The sequence below is a fragment of the Engystomops pustulosus genome, unplaced genomic scaffold (genome assembly GCF_040894005.1).
Source record: "Engystomops pustulosus unplaced genomic scaffold, aEngPut4.maternal MAT_SCAFFOLD_117, whole genome shotgun sequence".
NCBI classification, from domain to species: Eukaryota; Metazoa; Chordata; class Amphibia; order Anura; family Leptodactylidae; genus Engystomops; species Engystomops pustulosus.
Genome location: NW_027284998.1, coordinates 143156 through 167627, shown reverse-complemented (window position 1 = coordinate 167627; position 24472 = coordinate 143156). Strand labels below are relative to the sequence as shown.

The 24472-nt window shown below is 54.9% G+C and overlaps 1 protein-coding gene and 1 non-coding gene across 6 annotated transcripts; both read left to right on the top strand.

Moving 5' to 3' along the window:
• The first annotated feature begins 9662 nt into the window (after positions 1-9662).
• On the top strand, positions 9663-24401 carry CUNH17orf58 (chromosome unknown C17orf58 homolog). 5 transcript variants are annotated; one of them, XM_072131659.1, is made up of 6 exons: positions 9869-9933; positions 12417-12707; positions 16188-16640; positions 22748-22828; positions 22959-23150; positions 24124-24401. In XM_072131659.1, exons 2-6 carry the CDS (start codon positions 12512-12514, stop codon positions 24312-24314), a joined length of 1113 nt encoding a protein of 370 aa, XP_071987760.1. In that variant the 5' UTR covers positions 9869-9933; positions 12417-12511; the 3' UTR covers positions 24315-24401. The 5 variants fall into 5 exon arrangements, with proteins under 5 accessions (XP_071987762.1, XP_071987760.1, XP_071987763.1 ...); XM_072131662.1 differs by having other exon boundaries at positions 9875-9933; positions 12417-12507; XM_072131661.1 differs by lacking the exons at positions 9869-9933; positions 12417-12707 and adding an exon at positions 9663-9725.
• On the top strand, positions 9678-9750 carry TRNAR-CCG (transfer RNA arginine (anticodon CCG)). Its single transcript has one exon. It is a non-coding gene; the product is annotated as a tRNA-Arg (tRNA).
• Positions 24402-24472: the final 71 nt, after the last annotated feature.

Below are 24472 nucleotides of genomic sequence, written 5' to 3'. Positions count from 1 at the left end.
GGCTTTGCTGGTGACACTGTTGGTTGTGATGGTGTGGGGGGGCTGTGCTGGTGACACTGTTGGGTGCGATGGTGCGGGTGGCTTTGCTGGTGACACTGTTGGTTGTGATGGTGTGGGGGGGCTGTGCTGGTGACACTGTTGGGTGTGATGGTGTGGGGGGCTGTGCAGGTGACACTGTTGGGTGTGATGGTGTGGGGGGCTGTGCCGGTGACACTGTTGGGTGTGATGGTGTGGGGGGCTGTGCTGGTGATACTGTTGGGTGTGATGGTGTGGGGGGCTGTGCTGGTGACACTGTTGGGTGTGATGGTGTGGGGGCTGTGCTGGTGACACTGTTGGGTGTGATGGTGTGGGGGGGATTGCTGGTGACACTGTTGGGTGTGATGGTGTGGGGGGCGTTGCTGTTGACACTGTTGGGTATGATGGTGTGGGGGGCTGTGCTGGTGACACTGTTGGGTGTGATGGTGTGGGGGCTGTGCTGGTGACACTGTTGGGTGTGATGGTGTGGGGGCTGTGCTGGTGACACTGTTGGGTGTGATGGTGTGAGGGGCTGTGCTGGTGACAATGTTGGGTGTGATGGTGTGGGGGCTGTGCTGGTGACACTGTTGGGTGTGATGGTGTGAGGGGCTGTGCTGGTGACAATGTTGGGTGTGATGGTGTGGGGGCTCTGCTGGTGACACTGTTGGGTGTGATGGTGTGGGGGGCTGTGCTGGTGACACTGTTGGGTGTGATGGTGTGGGGGCGGTGCTGGTGACACTGTTGGGTGTGATGGTGTGGGGGGCTGTGCTGGTGACACTGTTGGGTGTGATGGTGTGGGGGGGATTGTTGGTGACACTGTTCGGTGTGATGGTGTGGGGGGGCTGTGCTGGAGACACTGTTGGGTGTGATGGTGTGGGGGGCTGTGCTGGTGACACTGTTGGGTGTGATGGTGTGGGGGGCTGTGCGGGTGACACTGTTGGGTGTGATGGTGTGGGGGGCTGTGCCGGTGACACTGTTGGGTGTGATGGTGTGGGGGGCTGTGCTGGTGATACTGTTGGGTGTGATGGTGTGGGGGGCTGTGCTGGTGACACTGTTGGGTGTGATGGTGTGGGGGCTGTGCTGGTGACACTGTTGGGTGTGATGGTGTGGGGGGGATTGCTGGTGACACTGTTGGGTGTGATGGTGTGGGGGGCGTTGCTGTTGACACTGTTGGGTATGATGGTGTGGGGGGAATTGCTGGTGACACTGTTGGGTGTGATGGTGTGGGGGCTGTGCTGGTGACACTGTTGGGTGTGATGGTGTGGGGGGCTGTGCTGGTGACACTGTTGGGTGTGATGGTGTGAGGGGCTGTGCTGGTGACAATGTTGGGTGTGATGGTGTGGGGGGCTGTGCTGGTGACACTGTTGGGTGTGATGGTGTGGGGGCTGTGCTGGTGACACTGTTGGGTGTGATGGTGTGGGGGGCTGTGCTGGTGACACTGTTGGGTGTGATGGTGTGGGGGGGATTGTTGGTGACACTGTTCGGTGTGATGGTGTGGGGGGGCTGTGCTGGAGACACTGTTGGGTGTGATGGTGTGGGGGGCTGTGCTGGTGACACTGTTGGGTGTGATGGTGTGGGGGAGGCTTTGCTGGTGACACTGTTGGGTGTGATGGTGTGGGGGGGCTGTGCTGGTGACACTGTTGGGTGTGGTGGTGTGGGGGCTGTGCTGGTGACACTGTTGGGTGTGATGGTGTGGGGGGCTGTGCTGGTGACACTGTTGGGTGTGATGGTGTGGGGGCTGTGCTGGTGACAATGTTGGGTGTGATGGTGTGGGGGCTGTGCTGGTGACACTGTTGGGTATGATGGTGTGGGGGGGATTGTTGGTGACACTGTTGGGTGTGATAGTGTGGGGGGCTGTGCTGGTGACACTGTTGGGTGTGATGGTGTGGGGGCTGTGCTGGTGACACTGTTGGGTGTGATGGTGTGGGGGGGCTGTGCTGGTGACACTGTTGGGTGTGATGGTGTGGGGGGGCTTTGCTGGTGACACTGTTGGGTGTGATGGTGTGGGGGGCGTTGCTGGTGACACTGTTGGGTATGATGGTGTGGGGGGAATTGCTGGTGACACTGTTGGGTGTGATGGTGTGGGGGCTGTGCTGGTGACACTGTTGGGTGTGATGGTGTGGGGGGCTGTGCTGGTGACACTGTTGGGTGTGATGGTGTGAGGGGCTGTGCTGGTGACAATGTTGGGTGTGATGGTGTGGGGGCTGTGCTGGTGACACTGTTGGGTGTGATGGTGAGAGGGGCTGTGCTGGTGACAATGTTGGGTGTGATGGTGTGGGGGGGCTGTGCTGGTGACACTGTTGGGTGTGGTGGTGTGGGGGCTGTGCTGGTGACACTGTTGGGTGTGATGGTGTGGGGGGCTGTGCTGGTGACACTGTTGGGTGTGATGGTGTGAGGGGCTGTGATGGTGACAATGTTGGGTGTGATGGTGTGGGGGCTGTGCTGGTGACACTGTTGGGTGTGATGGTGTGGGGGGCTGTGCTGGTGACACTGTTGGGTGTGATGGTGTGGGGGGGATTGTTGGTGACACTGTTGGGTGTGATAGTGTGGGGGGCTGTGCTGGTGACACTGTTGGGTGTGATGGTGTGGGGGCTGTGCTGGTGACACTGTTGGGTGTGATGGTGTGGGGGGGCTGTGCTGGTGACACTGTTGGGTGTGATGGTGTGGGGGGGCTTTGCTGGTGACACTGTTGGGTGTGATGGTGTGGGGGGCATTGCTGGTGATACTGTTGGGTGTGATGGTGTGGGGGCTGTGCTGGTGACACTGTTGGGTGTGATGGTGTGGGGGGCTGTGCTGGTGACATTGTTGGGTGTGATGGTGTGGGCAGCTTTGCTGGTGACACTGTTGTGTGTGATGGTGTGGAGGGCTCTGCTGGTGACACTGTTGGGTGTGATGGTGTGGGGGCTGTGCTGGTGACACTGTTGGGTGTGATGGTGTGGGGGCTGTGCTGGTGACACTGTTGGGTGTGATGGTGTGGGGGGCTCTGCTGGTGACACTGTTGGGTGTGATGGTGTGGGGGGGCTGTGCTGGAGACACTGTTGGGTGTGATGGTGTGGGGGGCTGTGCTGGTGACACTGTTGGGTGTGATGGTGTGGGGGAGGCTTTGCTGGTGACACTGTTGGGTGTGATGGTGTGGGGGCTGTGCTGGTGACACTGTTGGGTGTGATGGTGTGGGGGGGCTGTGCTGGTGACACTGTTGGGTGTGATGGTGTGGGGGGGCTGTGCTGGTGACACTGTTGGGTGTGATGGTGTGGGGGCTGTGCTGGTGACACTGTTGGGTGTGATGGTGGGGGGGGTGCTGTGCTGGTGACACTGTTGGGTGTGATGGTGTGGGGGGCTCTGCTGGTGACACTGTTGGGTGTGATGGTGTGGGGGGCTTTGCTGGTGACACTGTTGGATGTGATGGTGTGGGGGGGCTGTGCTGGAGACACTGTTGGGTGTGATGGTGTGGGGGGCTGTGCTGGTGACACTGTTGGGTGTGATGGTGTGGGGGAGGCTTTGCTGGTGACACTGTTGGGTGTATGGTGTGGGGGGCTGTGCTGGTGACACTGTTGGGTGTGATGGTGTGGGGGCTGTGCTGGTGACACTGTTGGGTGTGATGGTGTGGGGGGCTGTGCTGGTGACACTGTTGGGTGTGATGGTGTGGGGGGGCTCTGCTGATGACACTGTTGGGTGTGATAGTGTGGGGGGCTTTGCTGGTGACACTGTTGGGTGTGATGGTGGGGGGGGGGCTTTGCTGGTGACACTGTTGGGTGTGATGGTGTGGTGTGGGGGCTTTGCTGTTGACACTGTTGGGTGTGATGGTGGGGGGGGGGGCTTTGCTGGTGACACTGTTGGGTGTGATGGTGTGGTGTGGGGGCTTTGCTGGTGACACTGTTGGGTGTGATGGTGTGGTGTGGGGGCTTTGCTGGTGACACTGTTGGGTTACTATACCACACACATAATTATTTACCAGCAGTGAAAATGCCTTAAACATACGTTTATACAAGCAGTAAATATTCCACACACATAAATATATACCAGCAGTAACTTTATCGCACACATACATTTATAGCAGCAGTGACTACACCACACACATAAATTTATAGCAGAAGTGACTACACCACACACATAAATTTATAGCAGCAGTGATTACACCACACACATAATTATATACCAGCAGTGAAAAGCAGTATCTATATCCCACACAAATATATCAGCAGTGACTACACTACACACATATATACCAGCAGTGGCTAAACCACAGACACATAAATATATATCGGCAGTGACTACACCACACACATAAATATACACCAGCAGTAACTATAATACACATTAATATATACTAGGAGTGACTACACCATACACATAATATATACCACCAGTGACTAAACCACACCAGCAGTAACTATAATACACATTAATATATACCAGCACTGACTATACCACACACATGTTCTCTGTCCCTGTTCTCTATCCTCCTCAATCTGGGGCCTCCTGTCCTCCAGCCTCTTCCTGTCCTCCAGCCTCATTCTGTGGCCTCCTGTCCTCCAGCCTCATTATGTGGCCTCCTGTCCTCCAGCCTCCTGTCCTCCAGCCTCTTGTACTCCAGCCTCCTGTCTTCCAGCCTCTTGTACTCCAGCCTCCTGTCCTCCAGCCTCCTGTCCTCCAGCCTCTTGTACTCCAGCCTCCTGTCCTCCGGCCTCTTGTACTCCAGCCTCCTGTCCTCCAGCCTCATTATGTGGCCTCCTGTCCTCAAGCCTCTTGTACTGCAGCCTCCTGTCCTCCAGCCTCCTCTTGTACTCCAGCCTCCTGTCTTCCAGCCTCTTGTACTCCAGCCTCCTGTCCTCCAGCCTCTTGTACTCCAGCCTCCTGTCCTCCAGCCTCTTGTACTCCAGCCTCCTGTCTTCCAGCCTCTTGTACTCCAGCCTCCTGTCTTCCAGCCTCCTCCGGTCCTCCAGCCTCCTCCTCCTGCCCTCCAGCCTCATTATGTGGCTTCCTGTCCTCCAGCCTCCTGTCTTCCAGCCTCCTCTTTTACTCCAGCCTCCTGTCTTCCAGCCTCCTCTTGTACTCCAGCCTCCTGTCTTCCAGCCTCTTGTACTCCAGCCTCCTGTCTTCCAGCCTCCTCCGGTCCTCCAGCCTCCTCCTCCTGTCCTCCAGCCTCATTATGTGGCCTCCTGTCCTCCAGCCTCCTGTCCTCCAGCCTCTTGTACTCCAGCCTCCTGTCTTCCAGCCTCCTCTTGTACTCCAGACTCCTGTCTTCCAGCCTCCTCTTGTACTCCAGCCTCCTGTCTTCCAGCCTCCTCCGGTCCTCCAGCCTCTTCCTGTCCTCCAGCCTCCTCCTCCTGTCCTCCAGCCTCCTCCGGTCCTCCAGCCTACTCCTTGTCCTCCAGCCTCCTCCTGTAGCCCCCTGTCCTCCAGCCACCTCCTGTACTCCAGCCTCCTCCTGTCCTCCAGCCTCCTCCTGTAGCTCCCTGTCCTCAAGCCTCCTCCTGTAGTCCCCTGTCCTCCAGCCTCCTCCTGTCCTCCTCCTGTAGCCCCTTGTCCTCCAGCCTCCTCCTGTCCCCCAGCCTCCTCCTGTAGCCTTCTGTCCTCCAGCGTCCTCCTGTCCTCCAACCTCCTCCTCCTGTCCTCCAGCCTCCTTCTGTCCTCCAGCCTCCTCTGGTCCTCCAGCCTCCTCCTTGTCCTCTAGCCTCCTCCTGTAGCCCCCTGTCCTCCAGCCTCCTCCTGTCCTCCAGCCGCCTCCTGTACTCCAGCCTCCTCCTGTCCTCCAGCCTCCTGTACTCCAGCCTCCTCCTCCTGTCCTCCAGCCTCCTCCTCCTGTCCTCCAGCCTCCTGTACTCCAGCCGCCTGTCCTCCAGCCGCCTCTTGTACTCCAGCCTCCTCCTCCTGTACTCCAGCCTCCTCCTGTCCTCCAGCCTCCTGTCCTCCAGCCTCCTCCTGTCCTCCAGCCTCCTGTACTCCAGCCGCCTGTCCTCCAGCCTCCTCCTCATGTACTCCAGCCTGTTCCTGTACTCCAGCCTCCTCCTCCTGTCCTCCAGCCTCCTCCTCCTGTCCTCCAGCCTCCTGTACTCCAGCCGCCTGTCCTCCAGCCGCCTGTTCTCCAGCCGCCTCTTGTACTCCAGCCTCCTCCTCCTGTACTCCAGCCTCCTCCTGTCCTCCAGCCTCCTGTCCTCCAGCCTCCTCCTGTCCTCCAGCCTCCTGTACTCCAGCCGCCTGTCCTCCAGCCTCCTCCTCCTGTACTCCAGCCTCCTCCTGTACTCCAGCCTCCTCCTCCTGTCCTCCAGCCTCCTCCTCCTGTCCTCCAGCCTCCTGTACTCCAGCCGCCTGTCCTCCAGCCGCCTCTTGTACTCCAGCCTCCTCCTCCTGTACTCCAGCCTCCTCCTGTCCTCCAGCCTCCTGTCCTCCAGCCTCCTCCTGTCCTCCAGCCTCCTGTACTCCAGCCGCCTGTCCTCCAGCCTCCTCCTCCTGTACTCCAGCCTCCTCCTGTACTCCAGCCTCCTCCTGTCCTCCAGCCTCCTGTACTCCAGCCGCCTGTCCTCCAGCCTCCTCCTCCTGTACTCCAGCCACCTGTCCTCCAGCCTCCTCCTCCTGTACTCCAGCCTCCTCCTGTACTCCAGCCTCCTCCTCCTGTCCTCCAGCCTCCTCCTCCTGTCCTCCAGCCTCCTGTACTCCAGCCTCCTCCTCCTGTCCTCCAGCCTCCTCCTCCTGTCCTTCAGCCTCCTGTACTCCAGCCTCCTCCTCCTGTCCTCCAGCCTCCTCCTCCTGTCCTTCAGCCTCCTCCTGTACTCCAGCCTCCTCCTCCTGTACTCCAGCCTCCTCCTCCTGTCCTCCAGCCTCCTCCTCCTGTCCTCCAGCCTCCTGTACTCCAGCCGCCTGTCCTCCAGCCTCCTCCTCCTGTCCTCCAGCCTCCTCCTCCTGTCCTTCAGCCTCCTCCTCCTGTCCTTCAGCCTCCTCCTGTACTCCAGCCTCCTCCTCCTGTACTCCAGCCTCCTCCTCCTGTCCTCCAGCCTCCTCCTCCTGTCCTCCAGCCTCCTGTACTCCAGCCGCCTGTCCTCCAGCCTCCTCCTCCTGTCCTCCAGCCTCCTCCTCCTGTCCTTCAGCCTCCTCCTCCTGTCCTTCAGCCTCCTCCTGTACTCCAGCCTCCTCCTCCTGTACTCCAGCCTCCTCCTCCTGTCCTCCAGCCTCCTCCTCCTGTCCTCCAGCCTCCTGTACTCCAGCCGCCTGTCCTCCAGCCTCCTCCTCCTGTCCTCCAGCCTCCTCCTCCTGTACTCCAGCCTCCTCCTCCTGTCCTCCAGCCTCCTCCTCCTGTCCTTCAGCCTCCTCCTGTACTCCAGCCTCCTCCTCCTGTACTCCAGCCTCCTCCTCCTGTCCTCCAGCCTCCTCCTCCTGTCCTCCAGCCTCCTGTACTCCAGCCGCCTGTCCTCCAGCCTCCTCCTCCTGTACTCCAGCCTCCTCCTCCTGTCCTTCAGCCTCCTCCTGTACTCCAGCCTCCTCCTCCTGTACTCCAGCCTCCTCCTCCTGTCCTCCAGCCTCCTCCTCCTGTCCTCCAGCCTCCTGTACTCCAGCCTCCTCCTCCTGTCCTCCAGCCTCCTCCTCCTGTACTCCAGCCTCCTCCTCCTGTCCTCCAGCCTCCTCCTCCTGTCCTTCAGCCTCCTCCTGTACTCCAGCCTCCTCCTCCTGTACTCCAGCCTCCTCCTCCTGTACTCCAGCCTCCTCCTGTACTCCAGCCTCCTCCTCCTGTACTCCAGCCTCCTCCTCCTGACCTCCAGCCTCCTCCTCCTGTCCTCCAGCCTCCTGTACTCCAGCCTCCTCCTCCTGTCCTCCAGCCTCCTCCTCCTGTCCTTCAGCCTCCTGTACTCCAGCCTCCTCCTCCTGTCCTCCAGCCTCCTCCTCCTGTCCTTCAGCCTCCTCCTGTACTCCAGCCTCCTCCTCCTGTACTCCAGCCTCCTCCTCCTGTCCTCCAGCCTCCTCCTCCTGTCCTTCAGCCTCCTGTACTCCAGCCTCCTCCTCCTGTCCTCCAGCCTCCTCCTCCTGTCCTTCAGCCTCCTCCTGTCCTCCAGCCTCCTGTCCTCCAGCCTTCACCTCCTGCCCACCTGACTCTTCCGCCTGTCCTTTATCCTCCATTTTGATGTAATTACTATGAAGATCTCAAGGGGTTAACAATCTTCCTAAAAGCTGTTTCTGATAGTTGAGGGGCGCAGATCTGATAATGGGGGATTATGTAGGGGGGGGGGGGGGTTATTAAGTGTTTAATATGCAAAATTCCATTCAAAGCAGTAATTATCCCCAAAATAGTAAATTCTGAAAATCGATTTGTAGCCGCGAGACAATAAATTCTCCAGACATTTCCGAAATGATGAAAATGTAAAGTAACGACATGGGAAATGATGGCGTCCAGTGGTAAATCCTCTGCCTGAAAACGCGATGATTTAGAATTTCGAAAATGGCAAATTTTTCAAAAAATTCATCATTTTTTCTTTCTTTTTTTTTGTAAATAAACTAAAAACTTATCGGCCAAAATGTTACCAGTAAAATGAAGCACAAGCTGCGGGGAGAATCGCTCTGATAAGTCACAGAGATCACAAGTTATAACCAGATAGAGACGCAAGGCAGGATCCAAAAAATGGGGCGGAGCCTTAAAGGGCTCGTCCACTTTCAGCAACTATTTGGTGTAAGGAAAAGTTCTACAAGTTTCTGTATCAATTCCTGGGGGTTTTCTAGATCTCTGCTTGCTGTCCATGTGATGGAGGAGCCGCTATTATCACTAATGATGCAGGACCCCCGGCTGCCTGTGACACCCACTCCCCCCACGCACCCGTCCCAGGTGAGATAACACAGCGCCAGCGCCACCCCATGTCCTGCAATCCCCTTCTATCGCCACAAGACGTAAAACGCCCATGTGGTGGTCATTAAGGGGTTAAAAGATTTTTAAAAATTTTAATATTTTGAAAAAAAAAAAGTCTTTGTGTTTTCTGGCACCGGGCGGTGACCTCCTCCCCTGTTGATGACACTTCGGGGACTGTTTGACCTTTTCATCACTTTTTATTATTTTTTATGTGTTGGAAAATGGCAAAAAAAGTGTCACTTCAGAATCCGGCCGCAACTTCCCACCTGGAATAATCCGTCATAGATTTTAATATGTCGGACATTCCGGGGCCTGGCGATATCTGACAAATTTAGGATGATTTTTATTTAAATTTTTATTTTTTTCAATGTCTTATTTTTCGCAGTTTTTTACAACCCCTGAGGTACTTGAACCTGAGGGGGTCTCATTACGCAGGAAATGTACAGTAGTTGTAATAATATAATAATAGTAGTGTTCACACCGTGCGATCAGGTGCGGTTCTCTCCTCCCCAAGGCGCAGACACGCAGTTCTCGCGAGATCTCCGCTGTCTGTGGAGCTCGTCTCGGAGGCGCAGGCACATTCTCGCGAGATCTCCGCTGTGTTGTGTGACCTGATCTCTGAGGCGCGGGCATATTCTCGCGAGATCTCCGCTGTCTGTGACCTGAGGTAGAGGATCTCTGAGGTGCAGACTGTAGACATCATGGAGACCCACAGCTTCCATCCTCCGCCGGCGATCCGCGGCGCTGATTGGCTGAGGAGAGCTGAGGGGCGGAGCCTCCAGTGGCTGTCGTCAGACGTAAGGCACGTGTGTGAGGCTGGCTGACGTGCGGTGACCCAGTGGCCTAATGGATAAGGCATCAGCCTCCGGAGCTGGGGATTGTGGGTTCGAGTCCCATCTGGGTCGCGCCTCAATCACGTTTTGAATCACGGGATAAAAGTGAAAAAAATTCACCAGGCGGAGGGATCCGCCCCCAGAGCTCGGAGATCAGAGCCTGAACCCCCGGACCCCTCCGCGCCCCGATGCAGCGCCGGGACTCATTTTACCACAGAGCACTGGCGGGAAGAGGCGGAGCACCTCAGCGCAGCAGTAACCCCTCACCCGCCGCCATACCGGAACATTAACCCCTCACCCGCCGTCATACCGGAACATTAACCCCTCACCCGCCGTCATACCGGAACATTAACCCCTCACCCGCCGTCATACCGGAACATTAACCCCTCACCCGCCGTCATACCAGAACATTAACCCCTCACCCGCCGTCATACCGGAACATTAACCCCTCACCCGCCGTCATACCGGACATTAACCCCTCACCCGCTGTCATACCGGAACATTAACCCCTCACCCGCTGTCATACCGGAACATTAACCCCTCACCCGCCGTCATACCGGAACATTAACCCCTCACCCGCCGTCATACCGGAACATTAACCCCTCACCCGCCGTCATACCGGACATTAACCCCTCACCCGCCGTCATACCGGAACATTAACCCCTCACCCGCCGTCATACCGGAACATTAACCCCTCAGCCGCCGTCATACCGGAACATTAACCCCTCACCCCCGCCGAAATACCGGAACATTAACCCCTCACCCGCCGTCATACCGGAACATTAACCCCTCACCCGCCGTCATACCGGAACATTAACCCCTCACCCGCCGTCATACCGGAACATTAACCCCTCACCCGCCGTCATACCGGAACATTAACCCCTCACCCGCCGTCATACCGGAACATTAACCCCTCACCCGCCGTCATACCGGGACATTAACCCCTCAGCCGCCGTCATACCGGAACATTAACCCCTCACCCGCCGTCATACAAGAACATTAACCCCTCACCCGCCACTGCACCGGACATTAACCCCTCACCTGCCACCACACCCGACATTAACCCCTCACCCGCCGTCATACCGGAACATTAACCCCTCACCCGCCGTAATACCGGAACATTAACCCCTCACCCGCCGTAATACCGGGCATTAACCCCTCACCCGCCGTCATACCGGAACATTAACCCCTCACCCGCCGTCATACCGGAACATTAACCCCTCACCCGCCGTCATACAAGAACATTAACCCCTCACCCGCCGTCATACCGGAACATTAACCCCTCACCCGCCGTCATACCGGAACATTAACACCTCACCCGCCGTCATACAAGAACATTAACCCCTCACCCGCCGTCATACCGGAACATTAACCCCTCACCCGCCGTCATACAAGAACATTAACCCCTCACCTGCCGTCATACCGGAACATTAACCCCTCACCTGCCGTCATACCGGAACATTAACCCCTCACCCGCCGTCATACCGGACATTAACCCCTCACCTGCCACCGCACCCGACATTAACCCCTCACGCGCCACTGCACCGGACATTAACCCCTCACCTGCCACCACACCCGACATTAACCCCCTCACTCGCCGTCATACCGGAACATTAACCCCTCACCCGCCGTAATACCGGAACATTAACCCCTCACCCGCCGTCATACCGAACATTAACCCCTCACCCGCCACTGCACCAGACATTAACCCATCACCCGCCGTCATACCGGAACATTAACCCCTCACCCGCCGTCATACCGGAACATTAACCCCTCAGCCGCCGTCATACCGGAACATTAACCCCTCACCCGCTGTCATACCGGAACATTAACCCCTCACCCGCCGTCATACCGGACATTAACCCCTCACCCGCCACTGCACCGGACATTAACCCATCACCCGCCGTCATACCGGAACATTAACCCCTCACCCGCTGTCATACCGGAACATTAACCCCTCACCCGCTGTCATACCGGAACATTAACCCCTCACCCGCTGTCATACCGGAACATTAACCCCTCACCCGCCACTGCACCGGACATTAACCCCTCACCCGCCGTCATACCGGAACATTAACCCCTCACCCGCCGTCATACCGGAACATTAACCCATCACCCGCCGTCATACCGGAACATTAACCCCTCACCCGCCGTCATACCGGAACATTAACCCCTCAGCCGCCGTCATACCGGAACATTAACCCCTCACCCGCTGTCATACCGGAACATTAACCCCTCACCCGCCGTCATACCGGACATTAACCCCTCACCCGCCACTGCACCGGACATTAACCCATCACCCGCCGTCATACCGGAACATTAACCCCTCACCCGCTGTCATACCGGAACATTAACCCCTCACCCGCTGTCATACCGGAACATTAACCCCTCACCCGCTGTCATACCGGAACATTAACCCCTCACCCGCCACTGCACCGGACATTAACCCCTTACCCGCCACTGCACCGGACATTAACCCCTCACCCGCCGTCATACCGGACATTAACCCCTCACCCGCCACTAGACCGGATATTAACTCCTCACCTGCCACCACATCGGGCATTAACCCCTCCCCGGCCACAATACTGGACCATTAACCCCTCACCTGCCACAATACTGGACCATTAACCCCTCACCTATATATATATATATACATGGCTCAGGATATGCTGACACCCCTGGTCACGTGTTCCTGCCCCACTGGTTACACCCCAATTTCTTCCCCACTTTACTATCAGGAGCCGGAGTGTCGGGTTCTGGATTATGAGATTCTGGATAATAAAGTGCCGGATTGTCAGGAATTCTCCCGGGAGCGGATCCCATTAACATGTAAATGTCCCCGGGTGGGGGTGTTGTGGGTCATTACAGGACCCTCCTCCCCCCGCGGACGCCCCTCATTAGCAGGAGGCTGGCGGAGGAGAGAGGAGGCACAGGAGGCACCGCTCTGCAGAACATCTCCACTACAATGTTATCCGGGGCCCCACACATCCTCCTCATCATCATCATCACCGCCAGCCAGGCACACAGAGGTAACCCCCAGAGCTATGGGGGATCTCATCTATAGGGTGATGTTATCTATAGGGTGATGTTATCTATAGGGGGATCTCATCCATGGGGGGATCACATCTATGGGGGATCTCATCTATAGGGTGATGCTATCTACAGGAGATCTTATCTATAGGGGGATCTCATCTATGGGGGGATCACATCTATGGGGGGATCTCATCTATGGGGGGATCTCATCTATGGGGGGATCTCATCTATGGGGGGATCACATCTATAGGGGCATCTCATCTATAGGGGTATCACATCTATGGGGGGATCACATCTATGGGGGGATCACATCTATGGGGGATCACATCTATGGGGGGATCTCATCTATGGGGGGATCTCATCTATGGGGGGATCACATCTATGGGGGGATCTCATCTATGGGGGGATCACATCTATAGGGGGATCACATCTACAGGGCATCTCATCTATGGGGGGAATGTCATCTATAGGGGATCTCCTCTATAGGGGGATCACATCTACAGGAGATCTTATCTATAGGGGGGTATCATCTATAGGGTGATGTTATCTATAGGGTAATATCATATATAGGGTGATGTTATCTATAGGGTAATATCATATATAGCAGTGATGGCGAACCTTTATCACACAGTGCCCACATAAGCAGTCATTTATTTATTTGTTGAACTGTTCTCCTAACAGAACAGCCTCCTGAGGACACGGATACAGGGGGGCAAATCCGCACTATGATTAAAGGGTTAAAATAGCACTGAGATTAGTAAATGCTGACTTGTGTGGAACTGCTGTTAGATTCTGGTGAACACCCGTGCCATAGGTTCACCACCACTGATATATAGGGTGATGTTATGTATAGGGTAATATATATATAGGGTGATGTTATGTATAGGGTAATATCTATATAGGGTGATGTTATGTATAGGGTAATATCTATAGGGTGATGTTATGTATAGGGTAATATCTATATAGGGTGATGTTATGTATAGGGTAATATCTATAGGGTGATGTTATGTATAGGGTAATATCTATAGGGTGATGTTATGTATAGGGTAATATATATAGGGTGATGTTATGTATAGGGTAATATCTATAGGGTGATGTTATGTATAAGGTAATATATATAGGGTGATGTTATGTATAGGGTAATATATATAGGGTGATGTTATCTGTAGAAGATTACATCTATAGGATGACCACATCTATAAAGTGATGTTTTATGTAGGAGATAACATCATCCTATAGATAACACCACCCTATAGATGAGTTTCCCTATAGATTTACACTGTATGTCAGTGCTGGGCAGGAGGTGCAATGTTCTGCAGGTCTATGGATAGGTTGGGGTGTAATCATCTGCACTGTATGTCAGTGCTGGGCAGGAGGTGCAATGTTCTGCAGGTCTATGGATAGGTTGGGGTGTAATCATCTGCACTGTATGTCAGTGCTGGGCTGGAGGTGCAATGCTCTGCAGGTCTATGGATAGGTTGGGGTGTAATCATCTGCACTGTATGTCAGTGCTGGGGTGGAGGTGCAATGCTCTGCAGGTCTATGGATAGGTTGGGGTGTAATCATCTGCACTGTATGTCAGTGCTGGGCAGGAGGTGCAATGTTCTGCAGGTCTATGGATAGGTTGGGGTGTAATCATCTGCACTGTATGTCAGTGCTGGGCAGGAGGTGCAATGTTCTGCAGGTCTATGGATAGGTTGGGGTGTAATCATCTGCACTGTATGTCAGTGCTGGGCTGGAGGTGCAATGCTCTGCAGGTCTATGGATAGGTTGGGGTGTAATCATCTGCACTGTATGTCAGTGCTGGGGTGGAGGTGCAATGCTCTGCAGGTCTATGGATAGGTTGGGGTGTAATCATCTGCACTGTATGTCAGTGCTGGGGTGGAAGTGCAATGCTCTGCAGGTCTATGGATAGGTTGGGGTGTAATCATCTGCACTGTATGTCAGTGCTGGGCTGGAGGTGCAATGCTCTGCATGTCTATGGATAGGTTGGGGTGTAATCATCTGCACTGTATGTCAGTGCTGGGCAGGAGGTGCAATGCTCTGCAGGTCTATGGATAGGTTGGGGTGTAATCATCTGCACTGTATGTCAGTGCTGGGCTGGAGGTGCGATGCTCTGCAGGCTGTGTTGAGGTATTTCTCTGCTGTGTGTCAGTAAATGTTCGGGCGATGATTTATAGCGGGCGACGTGGTCTCTCACCTCCTTTCTCACCCACTGTATGTGAGTTCTGTCTCCAGGGGCCACGGGAGATTCCTGCACACAACTGCCTGGTAACAGAGAGCACTAGCATCTTAACTCTCACCTGTCCAGACACAGTACACAGATTTTGAATGCTGCTCTGGATGTGACTGGAGTATACATAGATTTTACATGCAGCTCTGGATGTGACTGGAGTACACATAGATTTTACATGCAGCTTTGGATGTGACTGGAGTACACATAGATTTTACATGCAGCTCTGGATTTGACTGGAGTGCACACAGATTTTGCATGCAGCTCTGGATGTGACTGGAGTACACATAGATTTTGCATGCAGCTCTGGATGTGACTGGAGTACACATAGATTCTGCATGCAGCTCTGGATGTGCCTGGAATACACACAGATTTTGCATGCAGCTCTGGATGTGACTGGAGTACAAATAGATTTTGCATGCAGCTCTGGATGTGACTGGAGTACACATAGATTTTGCATGCAGCTCTGGATGTGACTGGAGTACACATAGATTTTGCATGCAGCTCTGGATGTGACTGGAATACACACAGATTTTGCATGCAGCTCTGGATGTGACTGGAGTACACATAGATTTTGCATGCAGCTCTGGATGTGACTGGAGTACACATAGATTTTACATGCAGCTCTGGATGTGCCTGGAGTATACATAGATTTTACATGCAGCTCTGGATGTGACTGGAGTACACATAGATTTTGCATGCAGCTCTGGATGTGACTGGAGTACACATAGATTTTGCATGCAGCTCTGGATGTGACTGGAGTACACATAGATTTTGCATGCAGCTCTGGATGTGACTGGAGTACACATAGATTTTGCATGCATCTCTGGATGTGGCTGGAGTACACATAGATTCTGCATGCAGCTCTGGATGTGACTGGAGTACACATAGATTCTGCATGCAGCTCTGGATGTGACTGGAGTACACATAGATTCTGCATGCAGCTCTGGATGTGACTGGAGTACACATAGATTTTACATGCAGCTCTGGATGTGACTGGAGTACACAGATTTTACATGCAGCTCTGGATGTGACTGGAGTACACACAGATTTTACATGCAGCTCTGGATGTGACTGGAGTACACATAGATTTTGAATGCAGCTCTGGATGTGACTGGAGTACACACAGATTTTGAATGCAGCTCTGGATGTGCCTGGAGTACACATAGATTTTACATGCAGCTCTGGATGTGACTGGAGTATAAATGAAGCGATCTTGATCAGTGTGTTTCCTCCTCCACAGATGCTTTGGACAGTTCACCCCAGAGCCCCGCTATAGAGACAGAGGACCACTTTCCGGTACATCCACTGGGCCGGCTGCACCTCCCCCCACCCCGTCCCGCAGATGGGAGGAAGACCCTCAAGACCAAGACTAAGACGAGCCTGGATAATAACACAGGACTCAGGAAGGCAGATGCCCCCCACAGCAACAGCCTCCCAGCCAATGACCACAGCGGGCGACCCGCAGCAAACCAGCATGGAAGCTCCAGGAAGGTGGGCCAGGACCAGAACCAGCCCGACCCTGCCCTCACATCTCCACATAGAAGCTCCAAAGGGGTTCCAAATAATGAGAGTAACCGACCCAGGAAGATGGGTCCAAAAGCCGTAGGAGCGTCCCAGAACTCCAGCAGAACCACCCTCATCAGCAACCGGGATCCGACAAGTCTCCTCCAGCAGATCAGTGTCCTAAGGAAAGGTATGGCCTAGACCAGGGGGTGGGGGGTCCTAAGGGTGAGCCACTCTAGGACCCCTGGTATAATGAGACAAGAAACTCACTATATCTGCTTGCTGTGAACAGTCAAAAAAGAATAGGTAGAAGCAGCACTCCAATGTGTAGTGAAAACAAAAGAATTTAATCCACCATTGATGCGACGTTTCGCCTGATCATTACAGGCATTTTCAAGCATGAAAATGCCTGTAATGATCAGGCGAAACGTCGCATCAATGGTGGATTAAATTCTTTTGTTTTCACTACACATTGGAGTGCTGCTTCTACCTATTCTTTTTTGACTGTGTTAAGCGAGTCACGTCAGACCCGCTGAGAAGATTGCACCCGGTTTTTACACAGTGCTGTTCCAACCTTCCTCCTTTTGCTCCGCCTGCTTGCTGTGAACATTCACTGCTCATGCTGAGAGGAGACTGAGAGGAAAGTGTGAGAGGATGCTATCCCCGGCTACAGAAGGGAGGGGGAGCAGTGTGAGACTGCTGAGAGGAGGCTGTCCCTGGGTACAGAAGGGAGGAGGAGCAGTGTGAGAGTGCTGAGAGGAGACTGTCCCTGGTTACAGAAGAGGGGAGGAGCAGTGTGAGAGTGCTGAGAGGAGACTGTCCCTGGATACAGAAGGGAGGGGGAGCAGTGTGAGGGTGCTGAGAGGAGACTGTCCCTGGATACAGAAGGGAGGAGGAGCAGTGTGAGACTGCTGAGAGGAGGCTGTCCCTGGGTACAGAAGGGAGGAGGAGCAGTGTGAGAGTGCTGAGAGGAGACTGTCCCTGGTTACAGAAGAGGGGAGGAGCAGTGTGAGAGTGCTGAGAGGAGACTGTCCCTGGATACAGAAGGGAGGGGGAGCAGTGTGAGGGTGCTGAGAGGAGGCTGTCCCTGGTTACAGAAGGGAGAGAAGTAGTGTGAGGGTGCTGAGAGGAGGCTGTCCCTGGTTACAGAAGAGGGGAGGAGCAGTGTGAGAGTGCTGAGAGGAGACTGTCCCTGCTTACAGTAGGGAGGGGGAGCAGTGTGAGAGTGCTGAGAGGAGACTGTCCCTGGTTACAGAAGGGAGAGAAGTAGTGTGAGGGTGCTGAGAGGAGGCTGTCCCTGGTTACAGAAGGGAGAGAAGTAGTGTGAGGGTGCTGAGAGGAGGCTGTCCCTGGTTACAGAAGGGAGAGAAGTAGTGTGAGGGTGCTGAGAGGAGGCTGTCCCTGGTTACAGAAGGGAGAGAAGTAGTGTGAGGGTGCTGAGAGGAGGCTGTCCCTGGTTACAGAAGAGGGGAGGAGCAGTGTGAGAGTGCTGAGAGGAGACTGTCCCTGCTTACAGTAGGGAGGGGGAGCAGTGTGAGAGTGCTGAGAGGAGACTGTCCCTGGATACAGAAGGGAGGGGGAGCAGTGTGAGAGTGCTCAGAGGAGGCTGTCCCTGGTTACAGAAGAGGGGAGGAGCAGTGTGAGAGTGCTGAGAGGAGACTGTCCCTGCTTACAGAAGGGAGGGGGAGCAGTGTGAGAGTGCTGAGAGGAGGCTGGCCCCCGGCTACAGAAGGGAGGGGGAGCAGTGTGAGAGTGCTGAGAGGAGACTGTCCCTGGATACAGAAGGGAGGGGGAGCAGTGTGAGAGTGCTCAGAGGAGGCTGTCCCTGGTTACAGAAGAGGGGAGGAGCAGTGTGAGAGTGCTGAGAGGAGACTGTCCCTGGTTACAGAAGAGGGGAGGAGCAGTGTGAGAGTGCTGAGAGGAGACTGTCCCTGGATACAGTAGGGAGGAGGAGCAGTGTGAGAGTGCTGAGAGGAGGCTGTCCCTGGTTACAGAAGAGGGGAGGAGCAGTGTGAGAGTGCTGAGAGGTGACTGTCCCTGGTTACAGAAGAGGGGAGGAGCAGTGTGAGAGTGCTGAGAGGAGACTCTCCCTGGATACAGAAGGAAGTAGCAGCATGAGAGTGCTGAGAGGAGACTGTCCCCGGGTACAGAAGGGAGGAGGAGCAGTGTGAGAGTGCTGAGAGGAGACTGTCCCTGGATACAGAAGGGAGGAGGAGCAGTGTGAGAGTGCTGAGAGGAGACTGTCCCTGGATACAGTAGGGAGGAGGAGCAGTGTGAGAGTGCTCAGAGGAGACTGTCCCTGGATACAGAAGGGAGAGGAGCAGTGTGAGAGTGCTGAGAGGAGACTCTCCCTGGATACAGAAGGAAGTAGCAGCATGAGAGTGCTGAGAGGAGACTGTCCCCGGGTACAGAAGGGAGGAGGAGCAGTGTGAGAGTGCTGAGAGGAGACTGTCCCTGGATACAGAAGGGAGGAGGAGCAGTGTGAGAGTGCTGAGAGGAGACTGTCCCTGGATACAGTAGGGAGGAGGAGCAGTGTGAGAGTGCTCAGAGGAGACTGTCCCTGGATACAGAAGGGAGAGGAGCAGTGTGAGAGTGCTGAGAGGAGACTGTCCCTGGATACAGAAGGAAGGAGCAGCATGAGAGTGCTGAGAGGAGACTGTCCCCGGGTACAGAAGGGAGGGGGAGCAGTGTGAGAGTGCTGAGAGGAGACTGCCCCTGAATACAGAAGGGAGGAGGAGCAGTGTGAGAGTGCTGAGAGGAGACTGTCCCTGGATATAGAAGAGAGGAGGAGCTGTGTGAGAGTGCCGAGAGGAGACTGTCCCTGGATACAGAAGGGAGGAGGAGCAGTGTGAGAGTGCTGAGAGGAGACTGTCCCTGGATACAGAAGGGAGGAGGAGCAGTGTGAGAGTGCTGAGAGGAGACTGTCCCTGGATACAGTAGGGAGGAGGAGCAGTGTGAGAGTGCTCAGAGGAGACTGTCCCTGGATACAGAAGGGAGAGGAGCAGTGTGAGAGTGCTGAGAGGAGACTGTCCCTGGATACAGAAGGAAGGAGCAGCATGAGAGTGCTGAGAGGAGACTGTCCCCGGGTACAGAAGGGAGGGGGAGCAGTGTGAGAGTGCTGAGAGGAGACTGCCCCTGAATACAGAAGGGAGGAGGAGCAGTGTGAGAGTGCTGAGAGGAGACTGTCCCTGGATACAGAAGGGAGGAGGAGCAGTGTGAGAGTGCTGAGAGGAGACTGTCCCTGGATATAGAAGAGAGGAGGAGCTGTGTGAGAGTGCCGAGAGGAGACTGCCCCTGGATACAGAAGGGAGGAGGAGCAGTGTGAGAGTGCTGAGAGGAGACTGTCCCTGGATACAGTAGGGAGGAGGAGCAGTGTGAGAGTGCTCAGAGGAGACTGTCCCTGGATACAGAAGGGAGAGGAGCAGTGTGAGAGTGCTGAGAGGAGACTGTCCCTGGATACAGAAGGAAGGAGCAGCATGAGAGTGCTGAGAGGAGACTGTCCCCGGGTACAGAAGGGAGGGGGAGCAGTGTGAGAGTGCTGAGAGGAGACTGCCCCTGAATACAGAAGGGAGAGGAGCAGTGTGAGTGCTGAGAGGAGACTGTCCCTGGATACAGAAGGAAGGGGGAGCAGTGTGAGAGTGCTGAGAGGAGACTGTCCCTGGATACAGAAGGAAGGAGGAGCAGTATGAGAGTGCTGAGAGGAGACTGTCCCTGAATACAGAAGGGAGGAGGAGCAGTGTGAGAGTGCTGAGAGGAGACTGTCCCTTAATACAGAAGGGAGGAGGAGCAGTGTGAGAGTGCTGAGAGGAGACGGTCCCTGGATACAGAAGGGAGGGGGAGCAGTGTGAGAGTGCTGAGAGGAGACTGTCCCTTAATACAGAAGGGAGATGAGCAGTATGAGAGTGCTGAGAGGAGGCTGTCCCTGGTTACAGAAGGGAGAGAAGTAGTGTGAGGGTGCTGAGAGGAGGCTGTCCCTGGTTACAGAAGAGGGGAGGAGCAGTGTGAGAGTGCTGAGAGGAGACTGTCCCTGCTTACAGTAGGGAGGGGGAGCAGTGTGAGAGTGCTGAGAGGAGACTGTCCCTGGATACAGAAGGGAGGAGGAGCAGTGTGAGAGTGCTGAGAGGAGACGGTCCCTGGATACAGAAGGGAGGAGGAGCAGTGTGAGAGTGCTGAGAGGAGACTGTCCCTGGATACAGAAGGGAGGAGGAGCAGTGTGAGAGTGCTGAGAGGAGACGGTCCCTGGATACAGAAGGGAGGAGGAGCAGTGTGAGAGTGCTGAGAGGAGACTGTCCCTGAATACAGAAGGGAGGAGGAGCAGTGTGAGAGTGCTGAGAGGAGACGGTCCCTGGATACAGAAGGGAGGAGGAGCAGTGTGAGAGTGCTGAGAGAAGACTGTCCGTGGATACAGAAGGAAGGAGAAGCTGTGTGAGAGTGCCGAGAGGAGACTGTCCCTGGATATAGAAGAGAGGAGCAGTGTGAGAGTGCTGAGAGGAGACTGTCCCTGGGTACAGAAGGAAGGAGAAGCTGTGTGAGAGTGCTGAGAGGAGACTGTCCCTGGATACAGAAGAGAGGAGGAGCAGTGTGAGAGTGCTGAGAGGAGACTGTCCCTGGATACAGAAGGGAGGAGGAGCAGTGTGAGAGTGCTGAGAGGAGACTGTCTTGGGTACAGAATGGAGAGGAGCAGTGTGAGAGTGCTGAGAGGAGACTGTCCCTGGATACAGAAGGGAGGAGGAGCAGTGTGAGTGCTGAGAGGAGACTGTCCCTGGATACAGAAGGGAGGAGGAGCAGTGTGAGAGTGCTGAGAGGAGACTGTCCCTGGATACAGAAGGGAGGAGGAGCAGTGTGAGAGTGCTGAGAGGAGACTGTCCCTGGATACAGAAGGGAGGAGGATCAGTGTGAGTGCTGAGAGGAGACTGTCCCTGGATACAGAAGGGAGAGGAGCAGTGTGAGAGTGCTGAGAGGAGACTGTCCCTGGATACAGAAGGGAGGAGGAGCAGTGTGAGTGCTGAGAGGAGACTGTCCCTGGATACAGAAGGGAGGAGGAGTAGTGTGTGAGTGCTGAGAGGAGACTGTCCCTGGATACAGAAGGGAGAGGAGCAGTGTGAGAGTGCTGAGAGGAGACTGTCCCTGGATATAGAAGAGAGGAGGAGCAGTGTGAGAGTGCTGAGAGGAGACTGTCCCTGGATACAGAAGGGAGGAGGAGCAGTGTGAGTGCTGAGAGGAGACTGTCCCTGGATACAGAAGGGAGGAGGAGCAGTGTGAGAGTGCTGAGAGGAGACTGTCCCTGGGTATAGAAGGGAGGAGGAGCAGTGTGAGAGTGCTGAGAGGAGACTGTCCCTGCATACAGTAGGGAGGGGGAGCAGTGTGAGAGTGCTGAGAGGAGACTGTCCCTGGATACAGAAGGGAGGAGGAGCAGTGTGAGAGTGCTGAGAGGAGACTGTCCCTGCATACAGTAGGGAGGGGGAGCAGTGTGAGAGTGCTGAGAGGAGACTGTCCCTGGATACAGAAGAGAGGAGGAGCAGTGTGAGAGTGCTGAGAGGAGACTGTCCCTGGATACAGAAGGGAGGGGTAGCAGTGTGAGAGTGCTGAGAGGAGACTGTCCCTGGATACAGAAGGGAGGAGGAGCAGTGTGAGAGTGCTGAGAGGAGACTGTCCCTGGATACAGAAGGGAGGGGTAGCAGTGTGAGAGTGCTGAGAGGAGACTGTCCCTGGATACAGAAGGGAGGAGGAGCAGTGTGAGAGTGCTGAGAGGAGACTGTCCCTGGATACAGAAGGGAGGAGGAGCAGTGTGAGAGTGCTGAGAGGAGACTGTCCCTGGATATAGAAGGGAGGGGGAGCAGTGTGAGAGTGCTGAGAGGAGACTGTCCCTGCATACAGTAGGGAGGGGGAGCAGTGTGAGAGTGCTGAGAGGAGACTGTCCCTGGATACAGAAGGGAGGAGGACCAGTGTGAGTGCTGAGAGGAGACTGTCCCTGGATACAGAAGGGAGGGGGAGCAGTGTGAGAGTGCTGAGAGGAGACTGTCCCTAGGTACAGAAGGGAGGGGGAGCAGTGTGAGAGTGCTGAGAGGAGACTGTCCCTGGGTACAGAAGGGAGGGGGGGTAGGATGAATACAAGGGTTGTTCCAGCTGTGTCTCCTTGCGATAACTTCTATAAGCTTGCACCCATGACAGGGTGCTTCCCCTGGGCACGGGTTACTCTGGGGTGCGTCACCCTGCTGTTATATGGTGAAGTCCATATGTAACATCTTTCATGTATGAGTGAGAAGCTGCATCCTCCTCCTTGTGTCTCCTATCTAGAAGGGGACAGCAGAGAGCGCAGTTGTCTGGAGTGTCACAAGGAGCGGGATGAGCGCGAGGCCTATTGCTCCAGCGACTTTGGTGAGTATCACAGGAGCGGGCACATGGCTGCCCCCGGCCTGGTCCCCCCTGCATCTTAGGAACCCCCCAGATAGGTGCTCTGCAGTAATGTACTGTACAGACTCCCATAATCCTGTGCTCTCCCCGCCAGCCGTGAATGGAATCATCCATGACGTGGACACCGTGGCCAGAGGCGTCCAGATCCTGACCGTCCTGGTGAACAGCGGAGGCTTCTACAAGATGAACCGACTCTACATCACACCCGACGGCGTCTTCTTCAGGGTCACCATCCTGGCCGTGGGCAACCCCACCTGCCCCAAGCCCTGCCTGCACCTCAAGATGGGTGAGGACTCACTGCCAGGATGTATCACACAGGATTAGATACACAGCTCAGCAGGCAGTGTCACACAGGATTAGATACACAGCTCAGCAGACAGTATAACACAGGATTAGATACACAGCTCAGCAGGCAGTATCACACAGGATTAGATACACAGCTCAGCAGTCAGTGTCACACAGGATTAGATACACAGTTCAGCAGACAGTATCACACAGGATTAGATACACAGCTCAGCAGTCACTGTCACACAGGATTAGATACACAGCTCAGCAGGCAGTATCACACACAATTAGATACACAGCTCAGCAGGCAGTGTCACACATGATTAGATACACGGCTCAGCAGGCAGTGTCACACATGATTAGATACACGGCTCAGCAGACAGTATCACACAGGATTAGATACACAGCTCAGCAGACAGTATAACACAGGATTAGATACACAGCTCAGCAGGCAGTGTCACACAGGATTAGATACACAGCTCAGCAGGCAGTATCACACATGATTAGATACACAGCTCAGCACAGTATCACACAGGATTAGATACACAGCTCAGCAGACTGTATCACACAGGATTAGATACACGGCTCAGCAGACAGTATCACACAGGATTAGATACACAGCTCAGCAGACAGTATAACACAGGATTAGATACACAGCTCAGCAGGCAGTGTCACACAGGATTAGATACACAGCTCAGCAGGCAGTATCACACATGATTAGATACACAGCTCAGCACAGTATCACACAGGATTAGATACACAGCTCAGCAGACTGTATCACACAGGATTAGATACACAGCTCAGCAGACAGTATAACACAGGATTAGATACACAGCTCAGCAGGCAGTGTCACACATGATTAGATACACAGCTCAGCAGACTATCACACAGAATGGGATTAGATACACAGCTCAGCAGACTGTATCACACAGGATTAGATACACAGCTCCCCTCACTATCCTCTCCCCCTCCAGGTGGCCGGTACATTATTATGGGGCAGATCTACCAGAAGAGGATGGAGCTGCCGCTGTCCCTCCTGGGGGCTGTCGGCGGGCGGCTACGGGCGGGGGATGGACTGGTGACAAGTGGCCGGAGCTTCATCAGAAGATTTACCCGGAAGAAAGATCGCAAGGTTCTGGCGGCCGCGCACTCCAGGTGTAGATAGTCCAGAATCAGGGAAATCACACGGACATACGGTACAATATGGCCACCTGTGGGCGTGTCCCCTCATTAAAAGTTGATCTCTATGATACATCAGGAGTGATATCTGACATCTGCAGGAGGCCCCCGTTACTGCAGTGAGACCCCCAGAAACTGCCAAAT

Coding starts and splice junctions, on each gene's coding strand:
- CUNH17orf58 (XM_072131659.1), top strand. CDS start 12,512: ATGTCCCCGGGTGGGGGTGTTGTGGGTCATTACAGGACCCTCCTCCCC. Junction 16,641..22,747: donor GATCAGTGTCCTAAGGAAAG/GTATGGCCTAGA, acceptor TCTCCTATCTAG/AAGGGGACAGCAGAGAGCGC. Junction 23,151..24,123: donor CTGCCTGCACCTCAAGATGG/GTGAGGACTCAC, acceptor CTCCCCCTCCAG/GTGGCCGGTACATTATTATG.